The 24,132-nt window shown below is 40.9% G+C and overlaps 3 protein-coding genes across 6 annotated transcripts; 1 reads left to right on the top strand and 2 right to left on the bottom strand.

Annotated features, from left to right (window-relative positions):
- The first annotated feature begins 582 nt into the window (after positions 1-582).
- cbx1b (chromobox homolog 1b (HP1 beta homolog Drosophila)) lies at positions 583-7,809 on the top strand. The gene is made up of 6 exons (XM_030078253.1): positions 583-932; positions 1,984-2,065; positions 2,423-2,594; positions 3,512-3,665; positions 6,776-6,870; positions 7,081-7,809. Exons 2-6 carry the CDS (start codon positions 2,011-2,013, stop codon positions 7,220-7,222), a joined length of 618 nt encoding a protein of 205 aa, XP_029934113.1. The 5' UTR covers positions 583-932; positions 1,984-2,010; the 3' UTR covers positions 7,223-7,809.
- A 68-nt stretch (positions 7,810-7,877) lies between these two features.
- nfe2l1b (nfe2 like bZIP transcription factor 1b) lies at positions 7,878-17,264 on the bottom strand. Of its 4 annotated transcripts, none has more exons than XM_030077661.1 (6): positions 17,042-17,264; positions 15,091-15,933; positions 13,840-14,061; positions 12,084-12,173; positions 11,771-11,929; positions 7,878-11,498 (listed from the first exon to the last, which is right to left on the bottom strand). In XM_030077661.1, the coding sequence occupies exons 2-6, from the start codon at positions 15,646-15,648 to the stop codon at positions 10,119-10,121; spliced, it is 2,409 nt and encodes an 802-aa protein (XP_029933521.1). In that variant the 5' UTR covers positions 15,649-15,933; positions 17,042-17,264; the 3' UTR covers positions 7,878-10,118. The 4 variants fall into 4 exon arrangements, with proteins under 4 accessions (XP_029933521.1, XP_029933524.1, XP_029933523.1 ...); XM_030077664.1 differs by lacking the exon at positions 17,042-17,264 and adding an exon at positions 16,852-16,972; XM_030077663.1 differs by lacking the exon at positions 17,042-17,264 and adding an exon at positions 16,532-16,640.
- A 1,456-nt stretch (positions 17,265-18,720) lies between these two features.
- On the bottom strand, positions 18,721-24,081 carry cdk5rap3 (CDK5 regulatory subunit associated protein 3). Its single transcript, XM_030078648.1, has 14 exons — positions 23,940-24,081; positions 23,551-23,596; positions 23,008-23,139; positions 22,558-22,658; positions 22,345-22,393; positions 21,956-22,134; positions 21,635-21,771; positions 21,047-21,191; positions 20,704-20,811; positions 20,511-20,592; positions 20,297-20,385; positions 19,533-19,738; positions 19,258-19,429; positions 18,721-18,873 (listed from the first exon to the last, which is right to left on the bottom strand). The coding sequence occupies exons 1-14, from the start codon at positions 23,943-23,945 to the stop codon at positions 18,808-18,810; spliced, it is 1,518 nt and encodes a 505-aa protein (XP_029934508.1). The 5' UTR covers positions 23,946-24,081; the 3' UTR covers positions 18,721-18,807.
- Between the last annotated feature and the right edge of the window lie 51 nt (positions 24,082-24,132).

The raw sequence follows: 24,132 nt of genomic DNA on the forward strand, positions 1-24,132 counted from the left end.
ATAGAAGTGAATGAACACCTCTATTACTGTGACAAAAAGAAAACCTGAGCATTATAGGCAAGTAAACTAAAGTAAACTTTATGGCACAACAGTTAGATTGGATTGTATTAGACTGTACAGGTGGACCTACTAAAGTGGCCACTGGGTGTCTGTCTATCTATCTATCTATCTATCTATCTATCTATCTATCTATCTATCTATCTATCTATCTAGCTATATAGCTATCTATCTAATTCTATTATTTCAATTAAATTTATATTCAAAGGCATGAGAAACTGACATTTACATATGCAGATAAGTACAAAAAATCTAAAAGAAAAAAATATAAAAATTAATACTTTCCATTTGTAATCCATTCTGTCTCTCTCTTTGTCTCTTCCTCTATCAAGCTATGCAGACAGAAGTGTTGTATAGAGTGCAGAGCCTCTTAAAAAAAAAAAAAAAAAAAAAAGTGACAAATTCTCAACATCTGGCTGCTTCCCCCTGATAAAACACCGCCTGGTATTTAAGGTGTTTTTTTTTTTTTTCTCTCATGATTTTTCTCCTCTCCTCCCAGCAGCTGCCACAATCCGCCGGCCCATGAATCCAGCTCGGCTTTTCCTTACCCCATGTCCACCCAGATCTATAGATCATAAAAACAGTGTTTGCCGACTCAATGTGCACTGATCGGGAAATCTATATGTTGTACACTTTGTGAACCTGCACATTCATTTTCAGCGAGGAGGGCAAGCGGAGTTTTTTTCCCTCATACCAGACGGAGGGGGCGGAAACGATACATTTAGCGTTAGCCAAGCTCGTAGCTCAATATTTTGATAACAAACCAGTGCGGGAAAAAAAACACATCGGCACTGTTTGCGAGGCAGAGCCCACCGCGTTTTTAATTTTGTTTTGCGGCTTTACTTTGCAAACCGGTTAAAATTTGCAAGGATTGGGTGAGTTTAATTTTGTCTTCCCTCCTCCCTCCAAACATGTGTTGTTTCGGTACCATTAACCGTTTGATTGTGCATGACTTCAATAGGTTAATGTGCATATCTCCGGTGTGAGGGTGAAGACCGAAACTGCGCTGCACGCCGTCGGAGACACGTTTCACCCTATGGTTCCCAGTAAACAGCCTAGGCATTAGCGAGAAAACCCACCTGGAGAGCCATATATTAGTTGCTAACGCTAAAGCAATATGGAGGAAAAATACACAAGAGCGGGACGCTATCCCTCCGAGGCTTTGTCGTGTGCTGTTTTTCTCTTTACTTGCAAGCCTTGCGCATAAACCCCGTCAACTTGACAGCTAAGCAAAGGTAGATAGTCAAATCACGGCAGTCAAGCTACATGTGAATAGCCACTAGATGAAAAGCGTGCTGATTTGTATTTTATTTTATTTTTTCTACCCCAGACTGTGCATTTGTAGCGTTACACTACATTAATGCTGCAAAGCTGCCGCCAGGTGTTGCAAGCCTCCCAAGCTCTGTTATTGATGCTGGATGGCAGAAGCACGACCACACAGCCTCACAGTCGGCTTTAATGTCAAGCAAATCACGGCAAAATGTGAAGTAGCTAGTGTCTGCTGCAGCGTATGTGTTCAAGGGAATTAATAATAAATGTGGCTAGAGCCAATCTTCTCATGCGCTCCTGCCTAGACCCAATTAACCTGCAAACATTTACCCCCCCAACATATTTTAGAAAAGAGTCTACACACTGTCATAAGGTAAATGGTACATGGGTAACTTTAGGCAATGCAGATGAAGCTGTGTTACCCTCAGCAGTGGCAGGGAATAGGGATTGTTTTTATAACATAAATATGGGCCATACATATGGAATCTATCATGTAGAAAAAAAAAAGTTGGTAATAATTGCTGGCAGTCTACATTGCCTCAGAGTGTTGCCCATGTATCTTTGCAATAAATCCCATTCTCTCCAATGCTGTTCTCTCCTCTCTACTTTATTGATTCCTGATTGCTTCCATCATGCCACAATCTTGACGCTGACCAGGAACCTGCTGGTCCCAAGGTCTACCTGATGAGTATGAGCCTGACTACAGAATCCACTAACGATGGTCCCACTGTTACAGAAGGTTTAATATATCATTATTTTCTAACATAAATTTCTCTGTATCACTTGTCCTTGTTCGGTAAGGTGTATTTCAAGAGTCAAGAAGTGAATATATAGTACATGTCGACAAAGTGGCACTGTAAGTGTTTGTAATCCATTTCAAGCGCCAGTCGGCTCTGTGGTTTCTTATCCATCTGTGAACCAGACACAGTAAGTCCTGTCCCAAGCAAATGATATGTGTTTTTTTTTTTTTTAAGCCATGCCATTGAATTTTAACACTTTCAGGCATAAAGTGTATTGAGGTCAAGATTGACCAGCCGCCAAGGAGCTGGTATCCTCAGGAGTGGTAACTGTATGCTCCTTACCCCTGCGCCCACAGCCCCTAACTCATCAGAGAGCAAAATGACATCTGTTGAGAAGAAGGACAAGAAGCCAGACGATGTGGCCGAGGAAGAGGAGGAGGAGGAAGAATACGTGGTGGAGAAGGTCCTGAATCGGCGAGTGGTGAAAGGGAGAGTTGAATATCTTCTCAAGTGGAAAGGTTTCTCTGAGTGAGTTTCTTTTGTCTCAAACATCTGTACAGTTGTCATCAGTAAATCAAAGTCTTGGGGGCAAGTGCCCGACCGATATATATATATTGATCAGCTGATATTATTGGGCAATATTGGCCTATCACAGATCTATCAATATCGGCATATAAATTGACTGATATGCACCGATATGAAACTTTTTTTTTTTTTTTTTTTTTTTTTTACAGAACATAATGCAGAAACACATGCTTTGGGTAATTTAGACATGAAGAAATCAATATTTGATCCTTCTCCTGAATTGAAGTTTATGCATGTATATTATTTTATTTTATTTTAGTTATTTATTGATCTATCCATTTATTATTTATTTAAATGGTTAGCAATTGGCTGATGCAGAACAGTGCTGATGTTTACCTAGCTATTTATTTATTTGTTTATTCTTATTTTCTCAGTGTTAATTTCTGGCATTGGTTGACAATGTATAATAATGTTGAATATTCTTTAATAAAGTTATCTGTTCAAGAAAGCAGCCTTCTGAGTACCTTTGCATCGTCATATTGGTGCAAAATCAGCGCACAATCCACATAGAAATGGTCTATCTTCATTCCAGCTAAAAATAAATAAATAAATAAAATCACAATATTGGCTGCCATATTGGTAATTGGTGAATTTGTCCCCTCTAAAATCAGTATCCTGTATCGGTCGGGCACTACTGGTGGATCATGGTGGGCTTGCTGGTTGCCAAAGGAGATTACTGCACATACTTGTTCACACATCTGCCCTCTCACCATTTCATCATCCTCATACTATTTTTAAATTTAAAAAAATCCATTAATTGATTTAAAAAAACAATGATACAGTATTGCTTAACTCAACAGGTGGCCAAATTATTAGGTAAAATACAGAAATACTGTATTTATGTGTATTCGTGTCTACAGTGAGGACAACACGTGGGAGCCAGAGGACAATTTGGACTGCCCGGATCTCATCGCAGAGTTTTTGCAGTCTCAAAAATCGGCACATGAGGGAAAGAGGAAGGCGTCTTCGGAGGGGAATGGAGATGAAAACAAATCAAAGAAGAAGAAAGATGATGTAAGTTCCCAGTCGTTTTTAGTCTTCTGCGAGTCCACATGCTGGATGGGTCTCATATGGCCAATCAGGTTGATAGTATTTGGTAAGGCTGCCTGGATACAAACAGAGTACGTTTGACGTTAATTTATGGGGCGTCATTTGGTGCTTATTTGTCCGTGCAGAGGTCAACATTAACTCTCTGCTCTGTCGTTCATGGCTCCAGGCATCGCCCTCACCCAATGATGCATTTCTTTTCTGGTGGAAGTGTTGTCTCATCCACAGCTGATGAGCACCTGGATTGAAAAGAAAAATACTATATTATAGTGTTGCATTTTTTATCAGTTTTTATTTCATTTTTACATTTTGTTTTCAATTTCAGTTTAGTTGTTTTATTTATTTTCAAAGTGGTTTACCAGTTAAGTTTCTTATTTTTTTTTTTTTTTTTAAATGCTCAGTTTTAGTTAGTTAGTTAATTTCAGTGTTTTTGTACTATAGGGGCTCTCTGCAGTGTAAAACTGGAAGGCAGATTCCATATCCAGCCAAAGTGCTAGGCTTATGTATGAAATAAATTGACAAAGATGAAAACTAAAGACATTTTCTCTATAATTTTAGTTTATCTTTATAAACTCACAGTACAGGTTTAGTTAGTTTTTTTTTTTTGTAAAACCTTGTTTTTATTTTTATTTCTATTTCTATTTCAGATACCAAATGTTTTTTTCACACCCAGTTTTCATTATTTTGTCAGTTTTCGATAATGATAACCTTGGAACTCATTAGAGGCTTTATGGGATAAAAAAAAAAATGAAGTGGTCCTTGGTGCCATTGGAATGATTTGGTTTCTTTCAGAATAAAAGCACCAGACTGCTAAAAGACAACAGCACTGGAAGATTCCATCCCACAGGACTGCCAAGCTGTTTTGATTTTCTGTTGATGAGGATGAAAATGCTTTTAGGTTCCATTTCTTAATCACACGCTATATAAATGTTCATTTGGGCTCAAACTGGCTAGCTGCAATATTTGCCAGCGTTATGCTTTTCAACTGCTGGGAGAAAATATAAGCCTTGGTTTGGACAGCCCCACCATCAGGAAAGGAATGCATCCAAAAAAAAAAAAAAAAACAGATCACTACAGTAGTCGTCATCACTGACTTTCAGCTCGTTGCCTCTGAGGTGAATCAAAATGCACACCTGTTCCAAGTGTTTCAGCTACATGCTCTGTATTCAGGATTCATTCGTCTAGTTGTATGTTATTGAGAGCCACAGAACAAGAATCACCATGTCACCTTTTGCTCATGTGAATAAACATCTGTTTTAATTTTTCATGAATTATGTTTTTTCTCATTTTCAGATATTTTGGTGTAACTTTACCAAGATCCCAGAGTGCACATACCCTCAATTGTCTGTATACTATTGTTGTCTTGGTCCACACTGTATATGCATTACAGTAACAGTCAAAAGTTTGGACACACCTTCTCAGTCAGTGGTTTTTCTTTATTTTTTTTTTTCTTGTCCTGTTGAAAAACAAATGATGGTCCCACTAAGCGCAAGCCGGATGGGATGGCATGTCGCTGCAGAATGCTGTGGTAGCCATGCTGGTTAGGTGTGCTGTGAATTCTGAATAAATTACCATCAGTGTCACCAGCAAAGCACCATCACACCTCCACCTCCATGCTTCATGGTGGGAACCACACATGCAGAAACCATCCGCTCACCTTCTCAGTGTCTCACAAATAAGATAAACCAAATATCTTAAATTGGACTCATCAGACCACAGTATGGATTTCCACTGGTCTAATGTCCGTTCCTTGTGTGTCTTGGCCCAAACAATTCTCTTCTTCTTCCTGTTCTTCCTCAGTAGTGGCTTCTTTGCAGCAATTTGACCATGAAGGCTTGATTCCTGCAGTCTCCTCTGAACAGCTGAGATGTATCTACTACTTGAGCTCTGTGAAACATTTACGTGGGCTCTAATCTGAGCTGCTGTTAATTGGTGGTTTCTGAGGCTGGTACCTGTAATGAACGTATCCTCTGCAGCAGAGGTGATTCTTGGTCCAGTTTTCCTGGGGCGGTCCTCATGAGAGCCAGTTTCATCATAGCGATTGGTTTTCGCTACTGCACTCGCTACTGCTATCCGGTTTGACTGACGTTCATGTCTTAAAGTAACGGTGGAGTGTCTCTCTCTCTTTGCTTCTTGCCATAATATGAATTGGCACAGTAGTCAAATAGGGTATTCAACTGTGTACCAACCCTACCTCTGCACAACACAGCTGATGGTCTCAAACACTTCAGGAAGGCAACATACTCCACAAATTAACTCTTGACAAGCCACACGTTAACTGAAAACCATTCCAGGTGACTGCCTCAGGAAGCTGAGAGAACGCCAAGAGCACAGCAAAAGGTGCCTACTGTGAAGAATCTAAAATATAAAACATATTCTGCGTAGTTTAACTCTTCTTTGATTACTACATAATTCCACAAGTGTAGTTTCATAGTTTTGATGTCTTCAGTATTAATCTACAATGTAGAAAATAATAAAATAAACCACTGAATGAGAAGGAGCATCCAAACCTTTGACTGGTACTGTATGTGATTGCAGTAGGCATACAACGAATTCTTCTTTGCCAGTTTATTTGACATATTATCTGTAATGGCTGTGAGTACTGATATTGTTTGGCTGCATTTACATACAGCAGAATGAGAGTGGCAGCTGTAGCGGTTACTCATAAGGCAACTTGTACGCGATCACACAGACGCTATGAAGAAAGTCTCCAACACACATGAACAGGCAGAAACCTTCACTTCCATCCATCAGTGGAAAAGCTGAAGGATCGGAGTCATAAAGCTGCTTGTCTGAATTCATGGACAGACTTCTGTTTTTCTTCTTAGCCTATAGCAGCTCCACAGGGATTCTCTGACATCCATGTAAAGGCAAACACACATGCACACATAACATCCCTTTACATGTCAGTACATTTGCCATATTAAATATATTTTCTTTTTCTTTGTTTTTGCACATTTTACCCGAAGCCTCACAATCCAGATTTTGCTCTTGAAAACACAGGGCCCTTTAAATAGATTTTCATGATGGAATTAAGTATCTCTCTTTATTGATTGGAGTTGTATGTTGTGTTTCAGACAGAGAAATTGAGGGGCTTTGCTCGAGGTCTGGATCCAGAGAGGATTATTGGTGCCACAGATTCTACAGGAGAGCTCATGTTCCTCATGAAATGGTTTGTGTGCAGCTTTTATCATGTTCAGCACTTGGCAGCTGTCAAAACTGAGGCTTCACAGGCTGACTGAGTGCCTCTGTAGTTGAGGAACAAAAATGCCTTGTTACAGATTTGTCTGAAAAAGCAAGCAGAGCAAATTTTGCAGCATGCAATTATGCAAGTGAACGCCATTTGTTGAATCTCTGCGTTTCTCCGCTTGTTCTCAAACAGGAAAAACTCAGATGAAGCCGACCTTGTACCAGCAAAGGAGGCGAATGTCAAATGTCCGCAGGTGGTCATCTCTTTCTATGAGGAGCGACTCACTTGGCACTCGTACCCAACTGAAGATGAGAAAAAAGATGACAAGAACTAACACAGGGCCAAGGGGGAGGGGAGAGGAAAGAAACGGTAGTTTTGAACTTAAATGTAGTTTGGACAGAGGCAAGCAAGACACCATTGGACTCCTTTGTCATTTTGTGTAGTATCACTCAATTGATTATACTTCTATCTGGATATGATCAAATTGTGTATATATACTTTAGGTTTGCTTGAGAAAACCCAAACCAGAAGAAATGTAAAATGCAGTGTTACTTTTCTCAATATTGACTCCAGTTGCAGTCACATGGATACTGCAAGACCATTTTCACACAGCACTTGGTCCGGTGGTCCAAGGCATTTTGCTATGACATTGTATTGTGGAGGTGTGTAATCATTTTACTTCCATTACCGTATGTGCCATGTTTTTAATTTTTTTTTTTATTATTATTTTTTTTTAATGTAGGTGGTTTGGTGCTTTTGAGAGTTACCCATATTCATCCCTAGCTATTTTAAGATTTTTGGTGTACGGCTATGAAATCTTTGTAACCGTGATTCTGTTTAATTTGTTCATTGGTAATCTTCTCATTGTAGTGTTTTTCATGAACATGTCTTGCTTGTCTGTTTTGGACAATAAACCACTTTTTGTTACTGCGCTGTTTCATTCTGTTTCATTCCAACAATTTACCATTAATGACACCATGGAACACAAATCACAGGTGAAAATAAAAACACTTTATTAATCAATAAAAACAATTCCAGATTGCCAGCAAAATATTTCAAAGTAAAACAAAGAAAACTACATCCAAACTTAAAGCATAGGGTCAGAAGGTTATGGAGACATTTGACAGACTACAGAAAAATAGTGACCAACACAAACATGAAAATATTTACATAACAAACAAGACAGACAAAAACAGTGCACTAAGTAGTGGTACCTGGTATTAACTCAATAGTTGGTGTTGCACTGAAATGAAAGTTAACCGAGTGGTGATTCATGCCTGAATACCATGTCAAATTAAAAGGACATGAAACAGTACCTCATTTGAAAATGTAATTTTTTTTGGACACTCATAATGTTGCAGATTCTTTTCAGCCTCTTTCTTGTAAATATTTATTTCTAGCCTAACAGTTATTTGAGCTGCAACAATTGACCTAATTTTATTTTTTTTCAATGGGGTGACATACATGTACAGACAGACTTCATTCAAAAAGACAAGTAATAGCACTTCTACTTTGAGAACAATTTTCTCTGGTTCTCAAAACCTTTTAAGTGAAGATATGAGATTGTGTAATAAAGGCATTCAAAACAAAGTGTCCACTACACACATTCTGCTGTTTGTCAGTTCACTCATTCAAATTACTCATTTAATTACTTGGCTCACTTTGTTATCAACACAAAACTTAGGACTTAAAATATTTCAGCCAACAGCTCGGCTTTACAGCAGTTAAAAAAATTAATATTTCTTCAGTTGCCTCAACTGGCTATCGATAGGATGACAACATTGGCAAACAAGTTAGCCTGTTCAGATGGGCTATCACCACTGCCACAACTGAGCCGGTTTTAAGTTAATGCTTAAAACTCTGCATCCAAGAGAAAAACAGATAATCCATAGCTCTGGACTGTGACAGTCTGGAGTCGGTGGTAATCATACAGTACACTCTGGAGGTGCTAGCCCATCGCTGTCAGTATGTTGGATTCCTCTGACCGGCCGCATTCAGAAAACGTGATTACAGGTTCGGCACAAAGTGTTCAAATCAACAAAGGGGTTGTAGACTTTTACATAAAGCCGATGTAGCTAGACCTAACCTTGCTTATACTACAGATTATGAACATTTTGTAAGAGCCTTCCCAATTGCAGCTCCCATATTAAAACCTGCAGCGAAGGAATAGCAAGAGAGACACAGCAAAATGCATATAGCCAAGCCTTTGAAGGACAAATTACAGTGCTATGTATAAGTGTAAGGAAGCGGATACATTTTCCAATGCAGTGTGCCTCCTCCCTAAAACGTCCATCTGCTCCTCCTGCAGAACCACACCACCTCATGCCTCTTAGCAGTGGCCAGCCCAGGAACACACTCTCAGCTCAGCCTCTCCCTCTTCCTTGTTCCAGCATCCTAGTTTCTACATGTCAAACCCAATCTCTTTAGGGCCCTCTAAATCTGGAGGTCACTGACAAATTGGAGCCAAAAACTGGAATTTGCAGTACAAACCCATTGCTTTTGAGTACGTGTTGGGGCATTTAGGTTACTGTCTAGGGATCGAGTGAAGTGCACCATACAACCTTTGGTTAGTATAGGTGTTAATGGCATTCTAAAGATGGGACTTCCTTTAGCCTTTGGTATCTTAACTCACAAAACCATTAGACGCCATTCTCTGCCTGAACATTTTGGAACTTACAAGCCTCGGTGACTATAAAAATCACTAAAAGTCTCCAGGGTGGGATGTGATGTGACAGTCTTAAAACTTTACCTCCAATGCATAGGTATTCCAACCATCCTTGTTGCCAGTTCCTTCTTTTTTCTTTTTTTTTTTTTTTTTAACTCCCACTTCTCTTGATACTAGTTCCTTCATTTAATTTGACATAACGACAAATCTCCTTCCTCAGTGGTTTGGTGCAAAAGGATCTAGAGCAGGTCATTTTTTTTTCCTAACAGCTCATATTAAGTCCTTTCATACCCTTCTTTTCCTTGTTTATTCCTTTTTCCCCGTCAAAATAATGAAATATCAGTACTCAAATGAAGAGCTACTTCTGCTTCAAAGTTGTTTCCAGGAAAAAAACGCAGGAACAAAATGAAAAGGGAAAAAACCTAATGCAGGAAGAGTAGTCAACAATGCCGTTTTTCTTCTCACCAGTATCTTCTCAAAGGAAAAAAAGGACATCTCTCTTGCATCTGCAGAAATCTTTCTTATTGATTTAGCAAGGTGAAAGAATTAACAGCAGTTTGCCCCCTCACTTCTTTTTGTCTTTTTGTTTCTTCTCAGGCTTTCGATTCTGCTCAGCAGTCGTCATGCTGCGGGGCATGATCAGCACACTGCCATCCGCGCTGTATTGGAGTGAGTACTCACTTGGAGGGTAGGGCCTGCCCTCCTCATCCCGTAGCTGAGTGAACACCTCTTGATAGAGACTTTGCATTTTCTGCTTCATCTGCCGGATTGAGCGAATGAACTCCATCTTCTCCTTCAGTAGGCGGGCCTTGTCACGTCTCAGGTCGTGGACGCCCTGCTCCAGGTTTAAGATGGTGTCCAGCTTGCGCTTGCGGCAGTTCTGGGCTGCCATCTTGTTCTTGCCACGTCTGCGGATGTCACGGATGAGGGCTAGCTGCGCTTCGCTCAGGTGGTGTTTGGCTAGGAGCTCGTTGAACTCTTCAACAGGCAGGTTAATGATCTTATCATTGGAGAAGGGGATTTTCATGGCCCGGGCTCGGCGTTCATCACGACTTGACTGCTTTTCAAGCAAGTCCTGAGGAGGCTGAAGCTTAGAGTTCTGTTTGTCACGGACAGTTTTCTTGCCAGCTGAAATGGGGAGCTCCGGATGCTCAGAGAACGCAGACGAGAGCGGCAGATTGTAAGTGTGATTGTGGCTGATGTTGTCAAGCTGCGGGAGGCTGTGGAACTGGGAGGGGTCCTGATAGCTCATGCGGCAGAGCTTGCTGTACCCAGGCTGGTAGCCTCCGACGGCACCTTCCTCTGTCTCCACGGTGGCTGCCTCAGAATCAGTGCTGTACCCCACAGCTCCTTCCTCTGAGAAGGTGGCAGAGGTGGAGGAGGAAGAGGCGGCAGAGGAGCATGAGGTCTCGGAGCTGCTTGGGGAGGCCGGGCTGTGGCTGGAGTCCAGGGAGAGACCCGAGTCTGAATCGAGCTCATCCTCCAGTTGGGAGGCCTGGGCCTGGCTGAAGCCCTCCTCCATCGCAAGGTCCAGCAAGCTGATCTCATCGAGCATGGACTCTTCCAGCAAGGTGCTGAAGGGATCAGGCAGTATAGGTGTGGATGTAATGTTGGTGTTGGAGCTGTTCATGAGTGGTGGGAGAAAGAGTCCGGTCAGGTTGGTGGCTCCGAATGTGGAGTTCATGTTGGAGGAGTTGCTGGAGGAGAGTCTGAGCATGGTGGGCCTTGGGGTGCTGCTAGAAGAATCCAACTGGTGATTGAAAATAGGGGGGAAGTCTTGGCTGCAGCTGGGGAGGGAGGCCTGGTGAAGGCTGACATCCTGGTTTATCAGTGTTGAGCGAGAAGAAAGTCCAAAGCTTCCCATGGTGTTTGATTCAGCTGTGCCACTTGTGCCACTGACACTGCTGGAGTTGGTGTTGAGTGAGGTGTTGTTCACCTCCATTGCCTTTAAACAGGAAGACTTTGTTAGAGGACATTGATAATACATTTTTTCCACTTGTGTTATTTATCAGAATTGCTTTTTAATGAAGTATTTTTTTCTGAATTCCAAGATTTAAAACCTATTCCTCTAAAGATACACCTATACTTGGGAAGGAATTTTTTTTTTTTTTTACTAATTTTTTATTCATTGCTTCATTGCGAGCCTACATCTCATCTCTAGTGTTGAACTTTAAATGACAGTCAACTGTCCCATCTCCTTACTCAAAAGAGACATACTTGTAGCTCCATTATGGCCATGATGTCTTGCCACTGCTGCTCCAAGTCCAATGGTGGCTCTGCCTGGGGCAGTGGCGGTGCCAGAGGAAGACCCTGAGATGTAGAAGGAGCTTCTTCATTGGAGACCCCTATCTCTGGGGTGACAACTGGGGCTGGAAACTAAGCAAGAACATTGTAAACATTAGCCAAAATGTATACCTCAGATTTTGTAGTTTAATTGGCTATTTACTACTACAAATAATATTCAAGAATATCATGTTTTAAAAAAAAAAAAAAAAAAAAAAAAAAAACAACAACATATGAGAAACTGTACCTCAGATTCCTCTCCAAAAGGGAAGGTGGCCTCCAACAGCCTCAGGCATTCTTGCAAAGATAGTGAAGTCTGTGAGCCAAGGCCTGGGAGCTAGAGCAATGACAAAAAGAGGTCCTAATGCAATCAGATATTTTCGTTTGTTCGTTGTTAAACAAACAGCAAAGGTAAACTAACTGACTAGGGATTACCATATTAGTAAAAGCAAGCCATCTGTAAGGATAATTGTCTTTTTAAAACGTATTTTTACTCATTTTCCACAATCATGACGACTGTGTGGAAATACACCCAGGTTGATAGGAGCATTGTTGTTCAATACACAAACACAGCACCAACACATAATCTCTCATAGCTGAATCCAGAAGGAAATGAAACACATCCTTTCAGCACAGTAACACTTACACTGCAGTTACGTACATATTCAAGTAGCTGTGATTAACAATTCGATTCAGATGCAGAAAACTTTATTGTGTATCACAAGCAAGACAGAAACGAGACAATAAAGTTTTCTGAATCTAATTGTCTTTGCATGACATTTCAGTCATAATAATCCATTTGATACCTTTTAGCGTTGCTCATAGTTCCTTGTTTACTTTGTGGGCTGTCTGTCTTCTGTCAGAAGAAGTGGAAAAACGGGATTTTGTTGCTACAGTTTGGAACCATTCTTTAGATGTTTTATTCGCTGAAATGCCCACATTCAAAATCATTTGTATTTATGACTTTAAAATCAACCATTAACAAACTACAGCAGATATTTCTTGCTTTTTGTGAGTGGGTTTGATTGTATTGGTGTGAATATAACAGATAACTGTGATTTTCATACCTGGACTGTCAACACTGGTGGATGTTTACTGCCTCTGTTGAGACAACATTCAAAATTTGTAATGCCAGGTAGGAGATTACACAGCCTACCAAAATTTCCCTTGTAATTATTACTAGGAGGGTGATGTGGACAGTTTTTCCACAGTTGGCAGTTTTTTGTTTACATGACAAAACATCTACTTGCTAATGAGCTAAGGCTAGTTAAAATATAATATCTAACTTCAATGTATGTTTTTTTCAGGCAATGGATAATCAAATATTGAATGTAGGAAGGTCTTGTGTTTCTGTGTTGAAAGGACATGTGGATATGACTTTCAGTGTGACAAATTGCCATTGGGTTTCCATGCAGGTTAGGTCACAACTGAGTCGAAATGTGCCTTCAATGTTTATCAGAGATTATCTCCTGTTTCTGAGGAATGGAGAAGTGTTATGTACTTGTCCACCTGCTGGATTGGATTCTTAGTGAAGTCCTGCCTTCCACTGTCTGAGACCCTTCTTCAGTAAATCATCAAACTAGAATGACTCAGTATGAGCCTTAGGGCTGCACAGTCAGTTGTAAGAGAATAAAAATACAATCTTTTTCCAACAGAGAGAGAAGGGTGTTTGATCTAAGCTCCTAAACAATGTATTCTGAGGCTCTGCAGGATTACTGGCTAAACGATTGAGATGCACTTTAGAGAAATATTTCAATATATTCCAAATGTACCAATCTGAGGGATAAGCGTTATTTTTTTCACCCACAGGGTTTTAGACAAGGGGTGAAAGTGTAAGTGTTTCCACATAAACGACAATTCCCATCACACAATAGTCACCTGACAAATTCACATTATGTGTCATCACTGGTGCACAGCCCTGATGTTCCTGTCTTCTGTTTATGTAGCATGAGGCCGTTCAGCACACCACCCCCCCTGGACAAAACACCCTTTAGTCTACTAACCTGCTCAGGAATGCTCTCGCCCGTCTCCCCATCCACTGGCTGAGCCCCCTGTAAGTTTACTCCATTTCTCCAGCTCTCCTGTGTGTCAGTCGTCTCCTTGTTCTCCTGTGGGCTGGGCTTCTCCTCCTCACTCTCCTTCTGACGGTTGCTGTAGTTGAACACCTCTCTTCCTGCACCAAGGTCGATGTCCTGTCGCCACAGGATGTCAATCAAATCAATGTCCTGGAAAAACATATCACCACAACCGAGAAAAGTCAGGAATACAGAGACAAGCTACTTTAAGAGTTACACCAAGAACACTGGCTGCATTGATAATTACTCAAACTCAAAGTATGGTACAAATAAAATACTAATAAATTAGAGGTTTGCATTATTATTAACTTATTCATACTCACTCACTAGTGTGTGCACTGGTTATTTTCTATAAGGGACAGATGACCGATTTATTTTATTCCATTACAGTGGATAATTTTAGCAGTAGAGTCTGGCAGATCATGTAACAGAAATCTGGTCAGATGATGTAACCATAGCATAACCTCTTAGGCATGGTAGCTGCCATGTGACCAAAAAGGAGCCTCAGTTCATTACCAGCCTTCAACAATGGCTTTGTGTGGCCCACAGCATTACTGCATCAGTATGGCAATCCTGTGACTATGAGGAAATGAAGGATTTCTCAAAGTAAAGTAAATGGAATAGATGCGAAGGGAATGAATGCTAAATAAAGTAAAAAATGACTGCTGACTTTATCATTGTTTAATATTTAACAAGTAAATGCAAGAAACATTTTTCCCCTCCTGCTTTTTAAAAGCTGACAATATGGAGGCTGAATGGTTGCCATGTTTTAAGTAGTAATGTTGATTTTGAGTGAAGATGTGAGTGAGATGTTATCTTCAGTAAAAAACAAAAAACAAACAAACAAACAAACAAACAGAATTTATTGCTTTCCTGGAAGTATACCTTTTTGTTTATACTAGTGTCTGTTTCACTTACACAATGATTGCCAACTGGAGGTCAAAGGTAACACACCTTTATTTACAACTACATCACTGGTGATGACTTGCACCAAAATAACCATGTAATTACTTGCATTCAGTTATGCTGCATAATTCAGATTTATTTACACTGATTCTGACATTTCATTTCTTAATTACTGGCATAGACTGAGACATGATATGACTGCTTGACCCCTCAGGTTTTAGATAGGTTTTCCTGAGGTATTTGCAGTGTAAAAGTGAGGATAAGCAGCAGTACCTCTTTGGTGAGGTCATCATTGCCAGCCCTGTTGCCCTGCTCCTGGTTGCCCTCTGGGGCCACGGCTCCCAGGCTACTGTCCGCTGCATTCAGGTTGTAGGTGGATTCAGGCGCTCCACCTCCTCCCCTCATGGCCGGGGTAGCGTCAGGGTTGTTAACGTCCTCTAGGCCGGCCCCATTGTCCAGGGTGATGCTGGGGCTGGACTGGCTGGCGGCAGACACCACAGTCTCAGGGTCCCGGTGCACCAGCCAGGTGTTAAGCTCAGTACTGGGCACAGACAGGCGATCCAGCTGGCGCACCTGGTTCAGCAACCGGCGAGTGGTAAAGAAATGATCGAGGTCCACACTCTTTGGATGGATGCCATAGCCGTCCAGCGTGTTGCGCAGATTGTGAAACTGTGTCTGGGTGTAGGCTGAGCTGGGGCCCAGGATGATCTCTCTCAGCGGGGGCAGCTGATTGCTCAGGTAGGTGTCAACGTCCACCCGCACCCCAATGAGACTCAAAAGGATGGTGAACTGAATCAGGCCCTCTGTGAAGTACTTTTTCAGGTAAAGCATTTCTTTACAAAGGAACAAAAGGTGAAAGTAAAAACAAAAAACAAAAACGGGGCAAACTACCTTCCAGCAATGCTTCTTCTCTTATACCAGAGGACTGAGATAAACACATCAAATTAAAAAAATAGTTGAGGATGGTGTAAGGAGAGGGTCTTAGGCTTCAGTAATTTAGCAGGAATCTGTCAGCTTTAAATGTTTATAAGATCCAAAATGGTGTTTCCACTTCTTTGAGAGAGTCCAAGTAGGGTACACAGCTTTGTTCTTCATAAGGTCCACATCCTGCCATACCTGGGAAAAGCAAGAAAGACATTTCATTGGTGCACTGCGAATGAGTAAATTTTACATAACAACACATACAAATACAACTTTGAGCACAAATAGTACAACACAGAGTTGACCATTAGTATCTTTGACACTTAACAGTTTACACACATCAAAGTATTAGCAACCTACGTTTGCGTTAAGCACATGCTACTGGAGCAAAAAAATCCGACTTGCTAGCCATAATCAACCATTGCAACCATTCCCCAGATTAGAGAGAACTGATGACAGCTCGCATCGCGCAATGCCTTATGAAATTTGGAAACTCAGCAGAGCAGATGAACACACACACAGAGCGAGAGAGAGGGAGAGAGAGAGAGAGGGAGAGAGCTATGAGGCATCACCCCACCCTGGGCAGGACAGCTGTTTCTTGTGGGTGCTGCTGAAGGTGAATGAGGGAGTCTCGAAAGCTCGCTAGCTGACAGCGTTAGGTGGCGGGCTGGGTGCCTCCCTCCTCGCACACAGCTGCGCCTATCTTTAACGTTAGCTAGCTTGTGGTTTAGTGACACCCTCGACTACTAGTGTCAAACACAAACAGCTGACTCTATTATATAATAGCAGTTACCAGTGAGACAGTGTATTGCCACATAAACTGACTCGCAACCTTGTTTACCCTGAATATTGACAGGTACAGATACTGGTATTTTCCGACAACTTCCGCTATGGCTAGCATCAAACAATCTCCCTAGCAACAAGTGGTGAAAGAATGACTGACAGATGAGACGTCCATTCACGGGCCGAGATCGCTTTAACGACACGGGACACCATCGAGTCTCAGCCAATAGAAAAGAGGCGTGGGCGGGCTTCGGAGTGGAGAAAATGCTAAACTATTGGAACTCAATGCCCTACGGTTGTGTGTGTTAGCCGTATAAGCTAGCCTGTTACCTTAACGTCTTCAGCTTCCCCGAAAAGTGCAACGTCTCAAACAATATAAACTATCACACCCTGTGGGTTCCGTCTAAAACTATGAAACTGTGGTTGCAAATTAGCCAGCGTTAGCGTATGCCATGAATCACAGCAGTGCACATCTCATCTTACGTATTTAACTGAAAACCCTTATGATTTTTATACTCACGCATGAAGATTTTGGAACTGTGTCTTCATGCCCCACAAGCCCACTACCACCTAAAACTAGTAACTAAATCTGGCTTCATTAACAGCTCCACACAGTTGCCCGGTATAACATACTCCAGCCTTGCCTCATTGAATGGCCCACCATGACTTGCAAAAATTGCTAGCTGGCCCCGGCTAGCCTAGCAGCAGCGCTTGACACAAAAACACGCTTTCACACAGAGCATGCGCAGAACATTCTAGTGGCAAGCTTTCATCACCCCACCGCAAGTCGCACATGACGGAGAATAACAAATGCACATCAGTAGATTAAAAATAATAATAATAATAACATTGCAAAACTTGGGGAAGAGGTTCCTTGGAGAAGTTTTAAAACAAATACTGGTTTAGCGGCCCGGCTGTACATGCGCACCGTTTATTGCATAACAGTCCGAGTCAGCTGATCTGTTCAACTTAACACTTGATGTACTCTTGAATATGAAGAGGTGCTTCCTGTCACCAAGTTTGTTTTTTTAAGTTATGAGTCACTGGTACATTTGCATTAAAAATCTGTATTCAACACTTCTGTGAATTTTGACATTCATCATATATATATATATATATATATATATATATATATATATATACACACACACACACACACACACACACACACACACACACACACACAGTACAGGCCAAAAGTTTGGACACACCTTCTCATTCAATACGTTTTCTTTATTTTCATGACTATTTACATTGTAGATTCTCACTGAAGGAATCAAAACTATGAATGAACACATGTGGAGTTATGTACTTAACAAAAAAACGTGAAATAACTGAAAACATGTTTTATATTCTAGTTTCTTCAAAATAGCCACCCTTTGCTCTGATTACTGCTTTGCACACTCTTGGCATTCTCTCGATGAGCTTCAAGAGGTAGTCACCTGAAATGGTTTTCACTTCACAGGTGTGCCTTATCAGGGTTAATTAGTGGAATTTCTTGCTTTATCAATGGGGTTGGGACCATCAGTTGTGTTGTGCAGAAGTCAGGTTACTACACAGCCGACAGCCCTATTGGACAACTGTTAAAATTCATATTATGGCAAGAACCAATCAGCTAACTAAAGAAAAACGAGTGGCCATCATTACTTTAAGAAATGAAGGTCAGTCAGTCCGGAAAATTGCAAAAACTTTAAATGTGTCCCCAAGTGGAGTCGCAGAAAATATCTTTTGATTTAGTCTGTTAATTTGGTCAAATTTGTCAACACAAGCATGACGAGACTGGGACATCTTCATGTATTTGAATTGTAGTAACTATTCTGAATTTCTTAAATATCAACCCCGACAAACACCCCCATAAAATAATAATAATAATAAAAAACTAATATTGAAACTGATGAAAACTAAACTAAAACTAAACTGAAAGGAGCAAAACTCACTCTGGAAACTACCTGAAACTAAACTGAATTCAAAACAAAAACTAAAAATGAAATAAATATATAAATTAATGAAAAATAATTCTGGTACACAAAAGCATTATGCTTTACTAGAAATTACATTCCGAGTTTTTGAGTTTTTTTGAACAACTCTCTGATGAGTCAAATGTAAATGACTTTTCATGAGAAAAATGTTTGCTTCTCAGCCAGTGCTGCTGCTAAAATCCACAAAATGTACATTTGACAGGACACGCACAAACACATGAACACGTTAAATATCACTTTTATTTCTCCAGAAGTGAGACAGTGAGATAGGCTGTGACAAAATATTTCTCTTGAACATCTGTGAGCTTCATACATTAACCCCCATGAGGTTGACAGGCCTCTTGTTGTATCGCTTGGAAATGTCCTCTTCAATCTGCAAAACAAATGACATTACACAGTTTAAATAATGGCAGTATGGTTTCATGTTATGGTTCATATGCATGTTTGTTTAAAAGGGACTGAATCAATTTATACACTTTATGCAATCTGAAAATATATTTAGCATTATCATACTTACTGATGATCATTCTCAGTAACACTCAATGAAAACCTTATGGTACATTTTCAGATTAACAATGTTAAAGAAAATCTCCTCCGTATGTTTAATGAATTGAGTCACTTGTTCCCAGTGAGACTCCATGTAAATTTTTCTCTTATGGGGATAATAACTGCACCAACTTGGACTGATTCACAGGCTAATGAGCGGGTAAATTGGCACTCCTATGAACATAAATAAATAATAATTAGCATGCAGCACCAGTTTTTGGAGCTCCCGGGTGCGTCCTGCCAGCAGGTCAATGCGAGGCTCCAGTCTGGCCTGCTCCTCAAGAGCGTCCTGCCTCTTCTCCGCCAGCGAGGCACGCTTCAACACCAGGATGTCTGCCTGCTTCAGCTTCTGTCTCAGCATCTCCGACACACGCTCAACATACCTAGATGCACACAGTTCATGTAAATAACAAGGAAAACAGCAGAGGTAACAGTTTGAAGTACGGCAGGTATGGAGGGAGGTGGTTCAGGGTCGGGACAACACACCGCGGCGAGGCCAGGATCATGAAGAGGTGCTGCATCCGAAGAGTGGTCAGTCGGCCCAGGAGACCCCGCACCTCTGTCAGCATCTCCTGGATATGTTCACGGGTTTGTGCTTGGATGACAGAGGGGGCCAGCTGGAACTGGCTCATAGCCACCACATCTCCCTCCTCTCCCATCTCACTCACCCGCTGGGCGAGGAACAGCTCCAGCTGCACCAACACACAACACCATGCTGTCACTTGTTTGTGGCAGATTGATTTTAATTTGATCTCATCTCTGAACACAAACTAAATTATTACAAACATAAATTATCTGAAACTAGTATTTGTCCCAGGTATGACGTACACCTGTACCCCTTACTGTTTGAGAGTGTTAACAGTACAGGATAAGTAATTATACATAGTTTATTAATACCATATCCTGTTAAGTGTTGGTTATCATGTTCTGAAAAAGCGCAGTATCCCTATGGTTATTAACTATTATTAGGATTGTGGTATATACATGAATACAGTCAATAGTTTTCAAGTACTATATATTGCATTTTGTGTTTACAATGTAAATGGTTCTGCTGTGTTGTATCCTTAACTTGAGGACCATATTGTTATATTACACATAAACTACTACTACTACTACTAAACTACTATTATATTTTAATGCAAACAATAGTAAGGTGTGTGTTACCAAAGGAAGTGGCACAGTCACGCAAGGGTTATTTTACGCTATTTTACAGCATGTGCAGTACTTGGCTGATACACCCCAGTCATTACCTCCATTAGCTCATCAATGAACTGGCTGCGTGACTGCGGGTTCTCCAGTATAGTCAGGGCATCCTCACCTCTCGCCACACCTTTAGGACCTGAGAGATAACACACACTGTATGTCTTTTCCAAACAAACATTTCAAAAACTGACCAAGGGGTTGTAAAAAGAGATATGAGAAGTTTAACTGGTGGTACCGTGGAGAAACTTGAGAAGCACTTACAGTCTGTGCCCACGTCTACAACTTCGATTTCTATGGGAGCGGCTTCACCGTCTCCCCAGTCAATACCGCCTGCAGCCGTGTCCTGTTGAAGGAGAAAAGTAGCATGTTAGAGAATTTATCAATACTGGTATAAAACTTTACATACTGTATATTATATATCATAAAAAAATTGAAGCATGTTCATGTTTCATACCTCAGCGCCAGGCTCCAGACTAATACCCCAGTCGACCCCATCCTCGACTGTGATCCCAAAATTAACTTCCTGAGTCTCTGCTCCACTGCCAAAGTTGCCCCAGTCGATCTAAAACACAAGGCCATATGGTGAGGAGGGTGTCTGGGATAAATATTATTGAAATTCTAGAAATTTTGGCCCTAAAGGGTCATTTTTTAAATATATCAAAGTAGCAATCTGTCACCACTTCTGCTTGTAAGTGATTATGATGAGTGAGGGAATATGGTAAATATTTCCTAACACCACAGTAAGACTTCAGATATGGGTCCAGGTTTCTTTCATATACAGTCAGAGGCCAACCAACCGTCTCCTCGTTGACTGCATCCAGAGGTGCCTCCTCCACAACAGGCCTGTCGACGACTGTAGGAGCCTCCCCCGTCCTCCACTCATAGAAAGTTGTGTTTCCTCTCTTTTGGACAAACGTTAGTAGGGGAAGGACCGGTTCAGACCTGTCAGTGGAGACCATAAAACCATGTCCATAAAACATAACATGTCTGTACACAGTGTACTTCAATGTTTTTAAAAAATGGCATAAAACAGCAGGCAGATTTTCTTTAATTAAGTTGTCCTGCAATTTTCTGGAGTACTGTTCGGGATGTGACAAAGTTTACAAAGTCATGGATAGTATTGATCGCAGTGTGATACAGCTATAATGGATAGTTTAAAAAGGAAACAGAAATCTTTGCACCTTTACTGTGCCTTACTTTTACAATAGTTGACAACTGGTACTGTTTATCACTTGCTGACAATGTTTCATGGCACTGGAACCAGGTCAAGTATTTTATTGCAAAATGTCAGATATGCACAGACATATGGTAACATATGTATAGGAAATATGGATTCTGTGTGAAAGTGACCATATGTCTTTGTTTCGAGGTGATGAGATACTCACCACTGACAGACAAAGTTTGTGAAAGCAGAGTAAAGTTTGATATGCTCCTCTAGCTTGGCTGCATCCTTCCCTACTTCCCCAAGAACTGTTGGAAGGTCTTTCACCAGGGCCTGCAGCTCTCGAGCCACGTTCTCCCCCTGGCAGAGAACAAAGTACAGCGACAAAATGATAAATGACCGCACAGCGAACAAGAGACTGGACAAGCATCTTGTCTGTCCATCTATCTATTAATAAAACACCTAAGGTGGGCACAGAGAACTGTTTCCTTCAAAGGAGTTTTTGCGTGTTCATGCACTCTTCTGTGTGTGAACTTGCACTTACTGTGATGCCGTACTGCTTGCAGGCAGCGTAGTAGCGTTCCCTCAGGTCTGCAGCTGAGCTCTGACACTCCACTTCCCGCCGGCTCAGCTCCTGCTGCAGCTGCTGGGCTTTGGCCACCTGCCTCCTCAGAGCCGGCCCTTCATAGCTGACATTGCGACTCAGCAAGCTGGCCATCTCCGCTGGGACACACAACAAAGAGCAGAACTTCTAAATTTTCTTTTACATATTCAAATGTGGGTATATTCATGTAACAGAATCTATTGTTTGTCAAGACATGACAAGAGCAACACTGGAACATTTTAACAAGCTTACGTCCCAGGATGGGGATAATTTTACTTTCTCTGGGACCTAAGAAATGTTAAACAACTTCAACTTTACACTATTCTTACCCAAATAGACATTATCTGCCTCATAGAGGGACACAATTTCCTGCCAGTCCTGCAACAACAAAATTCACATCCAAATGTTAGGAGTCCCAGATGCAAAAACATCCCCACAGATCACTTGTTTTGTAATTATGATCAACCCTGACTGTATGACTAAGTGGGATCTCTATCTGACAAAGAGACAGACAGCAGGAGAGCTGCTCTGAATTCTCTCACCTTCATCCTCTGAGAGGAATATCTGCCAAATATGTTCTTAGAGGAAGCCTCTGTTCCCTTTAGTATCTCCACTATCCTCAGGCAGTGGAAGTAGTGAATGTCTGGTGATGAAAAAAAAATGAAAACACAAGATAACCAGGTCATAAGCGGTCTTCTCACAGAGGGGACTGAGACAGGAACAAACACTAGATCATTCGGTCTGGATGATAATTAAATGGTAAATTATTTAACAATTCACGTAACATTACTTCTCACATGTGGGATCACCTGTAACACCAAATTCAACTTTTAAGCTTTAGAGTTTTAGAAGTCCACAGAAAACGGATGACCTCGTTGTGACTGGAGTGTTGAGAGGTTTGTTTGGGATACCCAGCCTGCATAGCTGCACAGTACTAAATTATTATGGGAATATACACCTGACATGCTGTAAAGAAATAAAAAGTGACCCACAGGAGCCGGAGAGAAGCTGCTTGATCTCGTCGTTCTCCGGCATGTCCTGGATGGCAGCGTTGATCTTCTCCCGGATTGCCATGACCGCACTTTGCCATTTGACGTTACAGTGGCGTCGGTCCAGCAGCCAGTCTGTGCACAGAGTATCATACGTCACTGTTACCTTGTGTGATACAACATGAGAGCTTTCTAATGACCCTCCCATTGGATGTGATAACTAAGAAAATAACTGGATACTAATTATATGCATGTCTTTTTTTCTACATGGGTATACACAAGAATGTGTGTGTGAATGTGTATGTTGTAGCCGGTCATTGAGTCTCTGTACAACAATATTCTATGATGTGATAATAATATAATCAGTTATTTTATTTAATAGTTTTTCTTTATTCTGTGTTATTCCAAAATATAATTTCTAACATTTTTTTTTTTTTTTAGCACAGCAACACTGACTGCATAATAGTGATGATGGAAAAGACAACTCTCTGTGAAACATGAAATTGATAGCCTGTTACATTTAAACAGTCTATAGCTGAGCCTTACCTGAAAGCTTGCTGGTTTGTATGTCGATGGGAAGATTTTGAATATTCTGTTGAAATAAGAAACAAAATATATATATATATATATATATATATATATATATATATATATATATATATATATATATCATTAATTTAATAATCCCTGCATTTTGCTGGCACAACGTTGCACTGGGAGAAAGTTTAATATTGTATTCATGCATTGAGCGGCCATGCACACGAAACTGCAAGACCACACACAGTTTATGGGTATCATAACGCGGCATATTAACTAAAACCTCTTTATTAAGTTTATGAAACGTCTCTTTAACAGGTGAGAGGAGTCTGACTGTGTGACAGCGAGATGACAAGCAGATTACAAAGGAGTGAAAGAGAGAGAGAGAGTTTGTTTACCTCCATCGTGTCGTCAGCTGTTCAAAAACAAAGGTACTTCCAACTTTTTATGGCTGCATTACAGATTAATTTCCCCCAAATTAGTTCTCGGATTATTGTTACCATCCAGTGTGCATGTTTACACGGATTTGACACGTTACAAGACAAAACACTAATAGAAAGAGGCGATGTTGTAGCCTTCAGAAAAACCAAC

The sequence above is a fragment of the Myripristis murdjan genome, chromosome 19 (genome assembly GCF_902150065.1).
Source record: "Myripristis murdjan chromosome 19, fMyrMur1.1, whole genome shotgun sequence".
Taxonomy (NCBI): domain Eukaryota; kingdom Metazoa; phylum Chordata; class Actinopteri; order Holocentriformes; family Holocentridae; genus Myripristis; species Myripristis murdjan.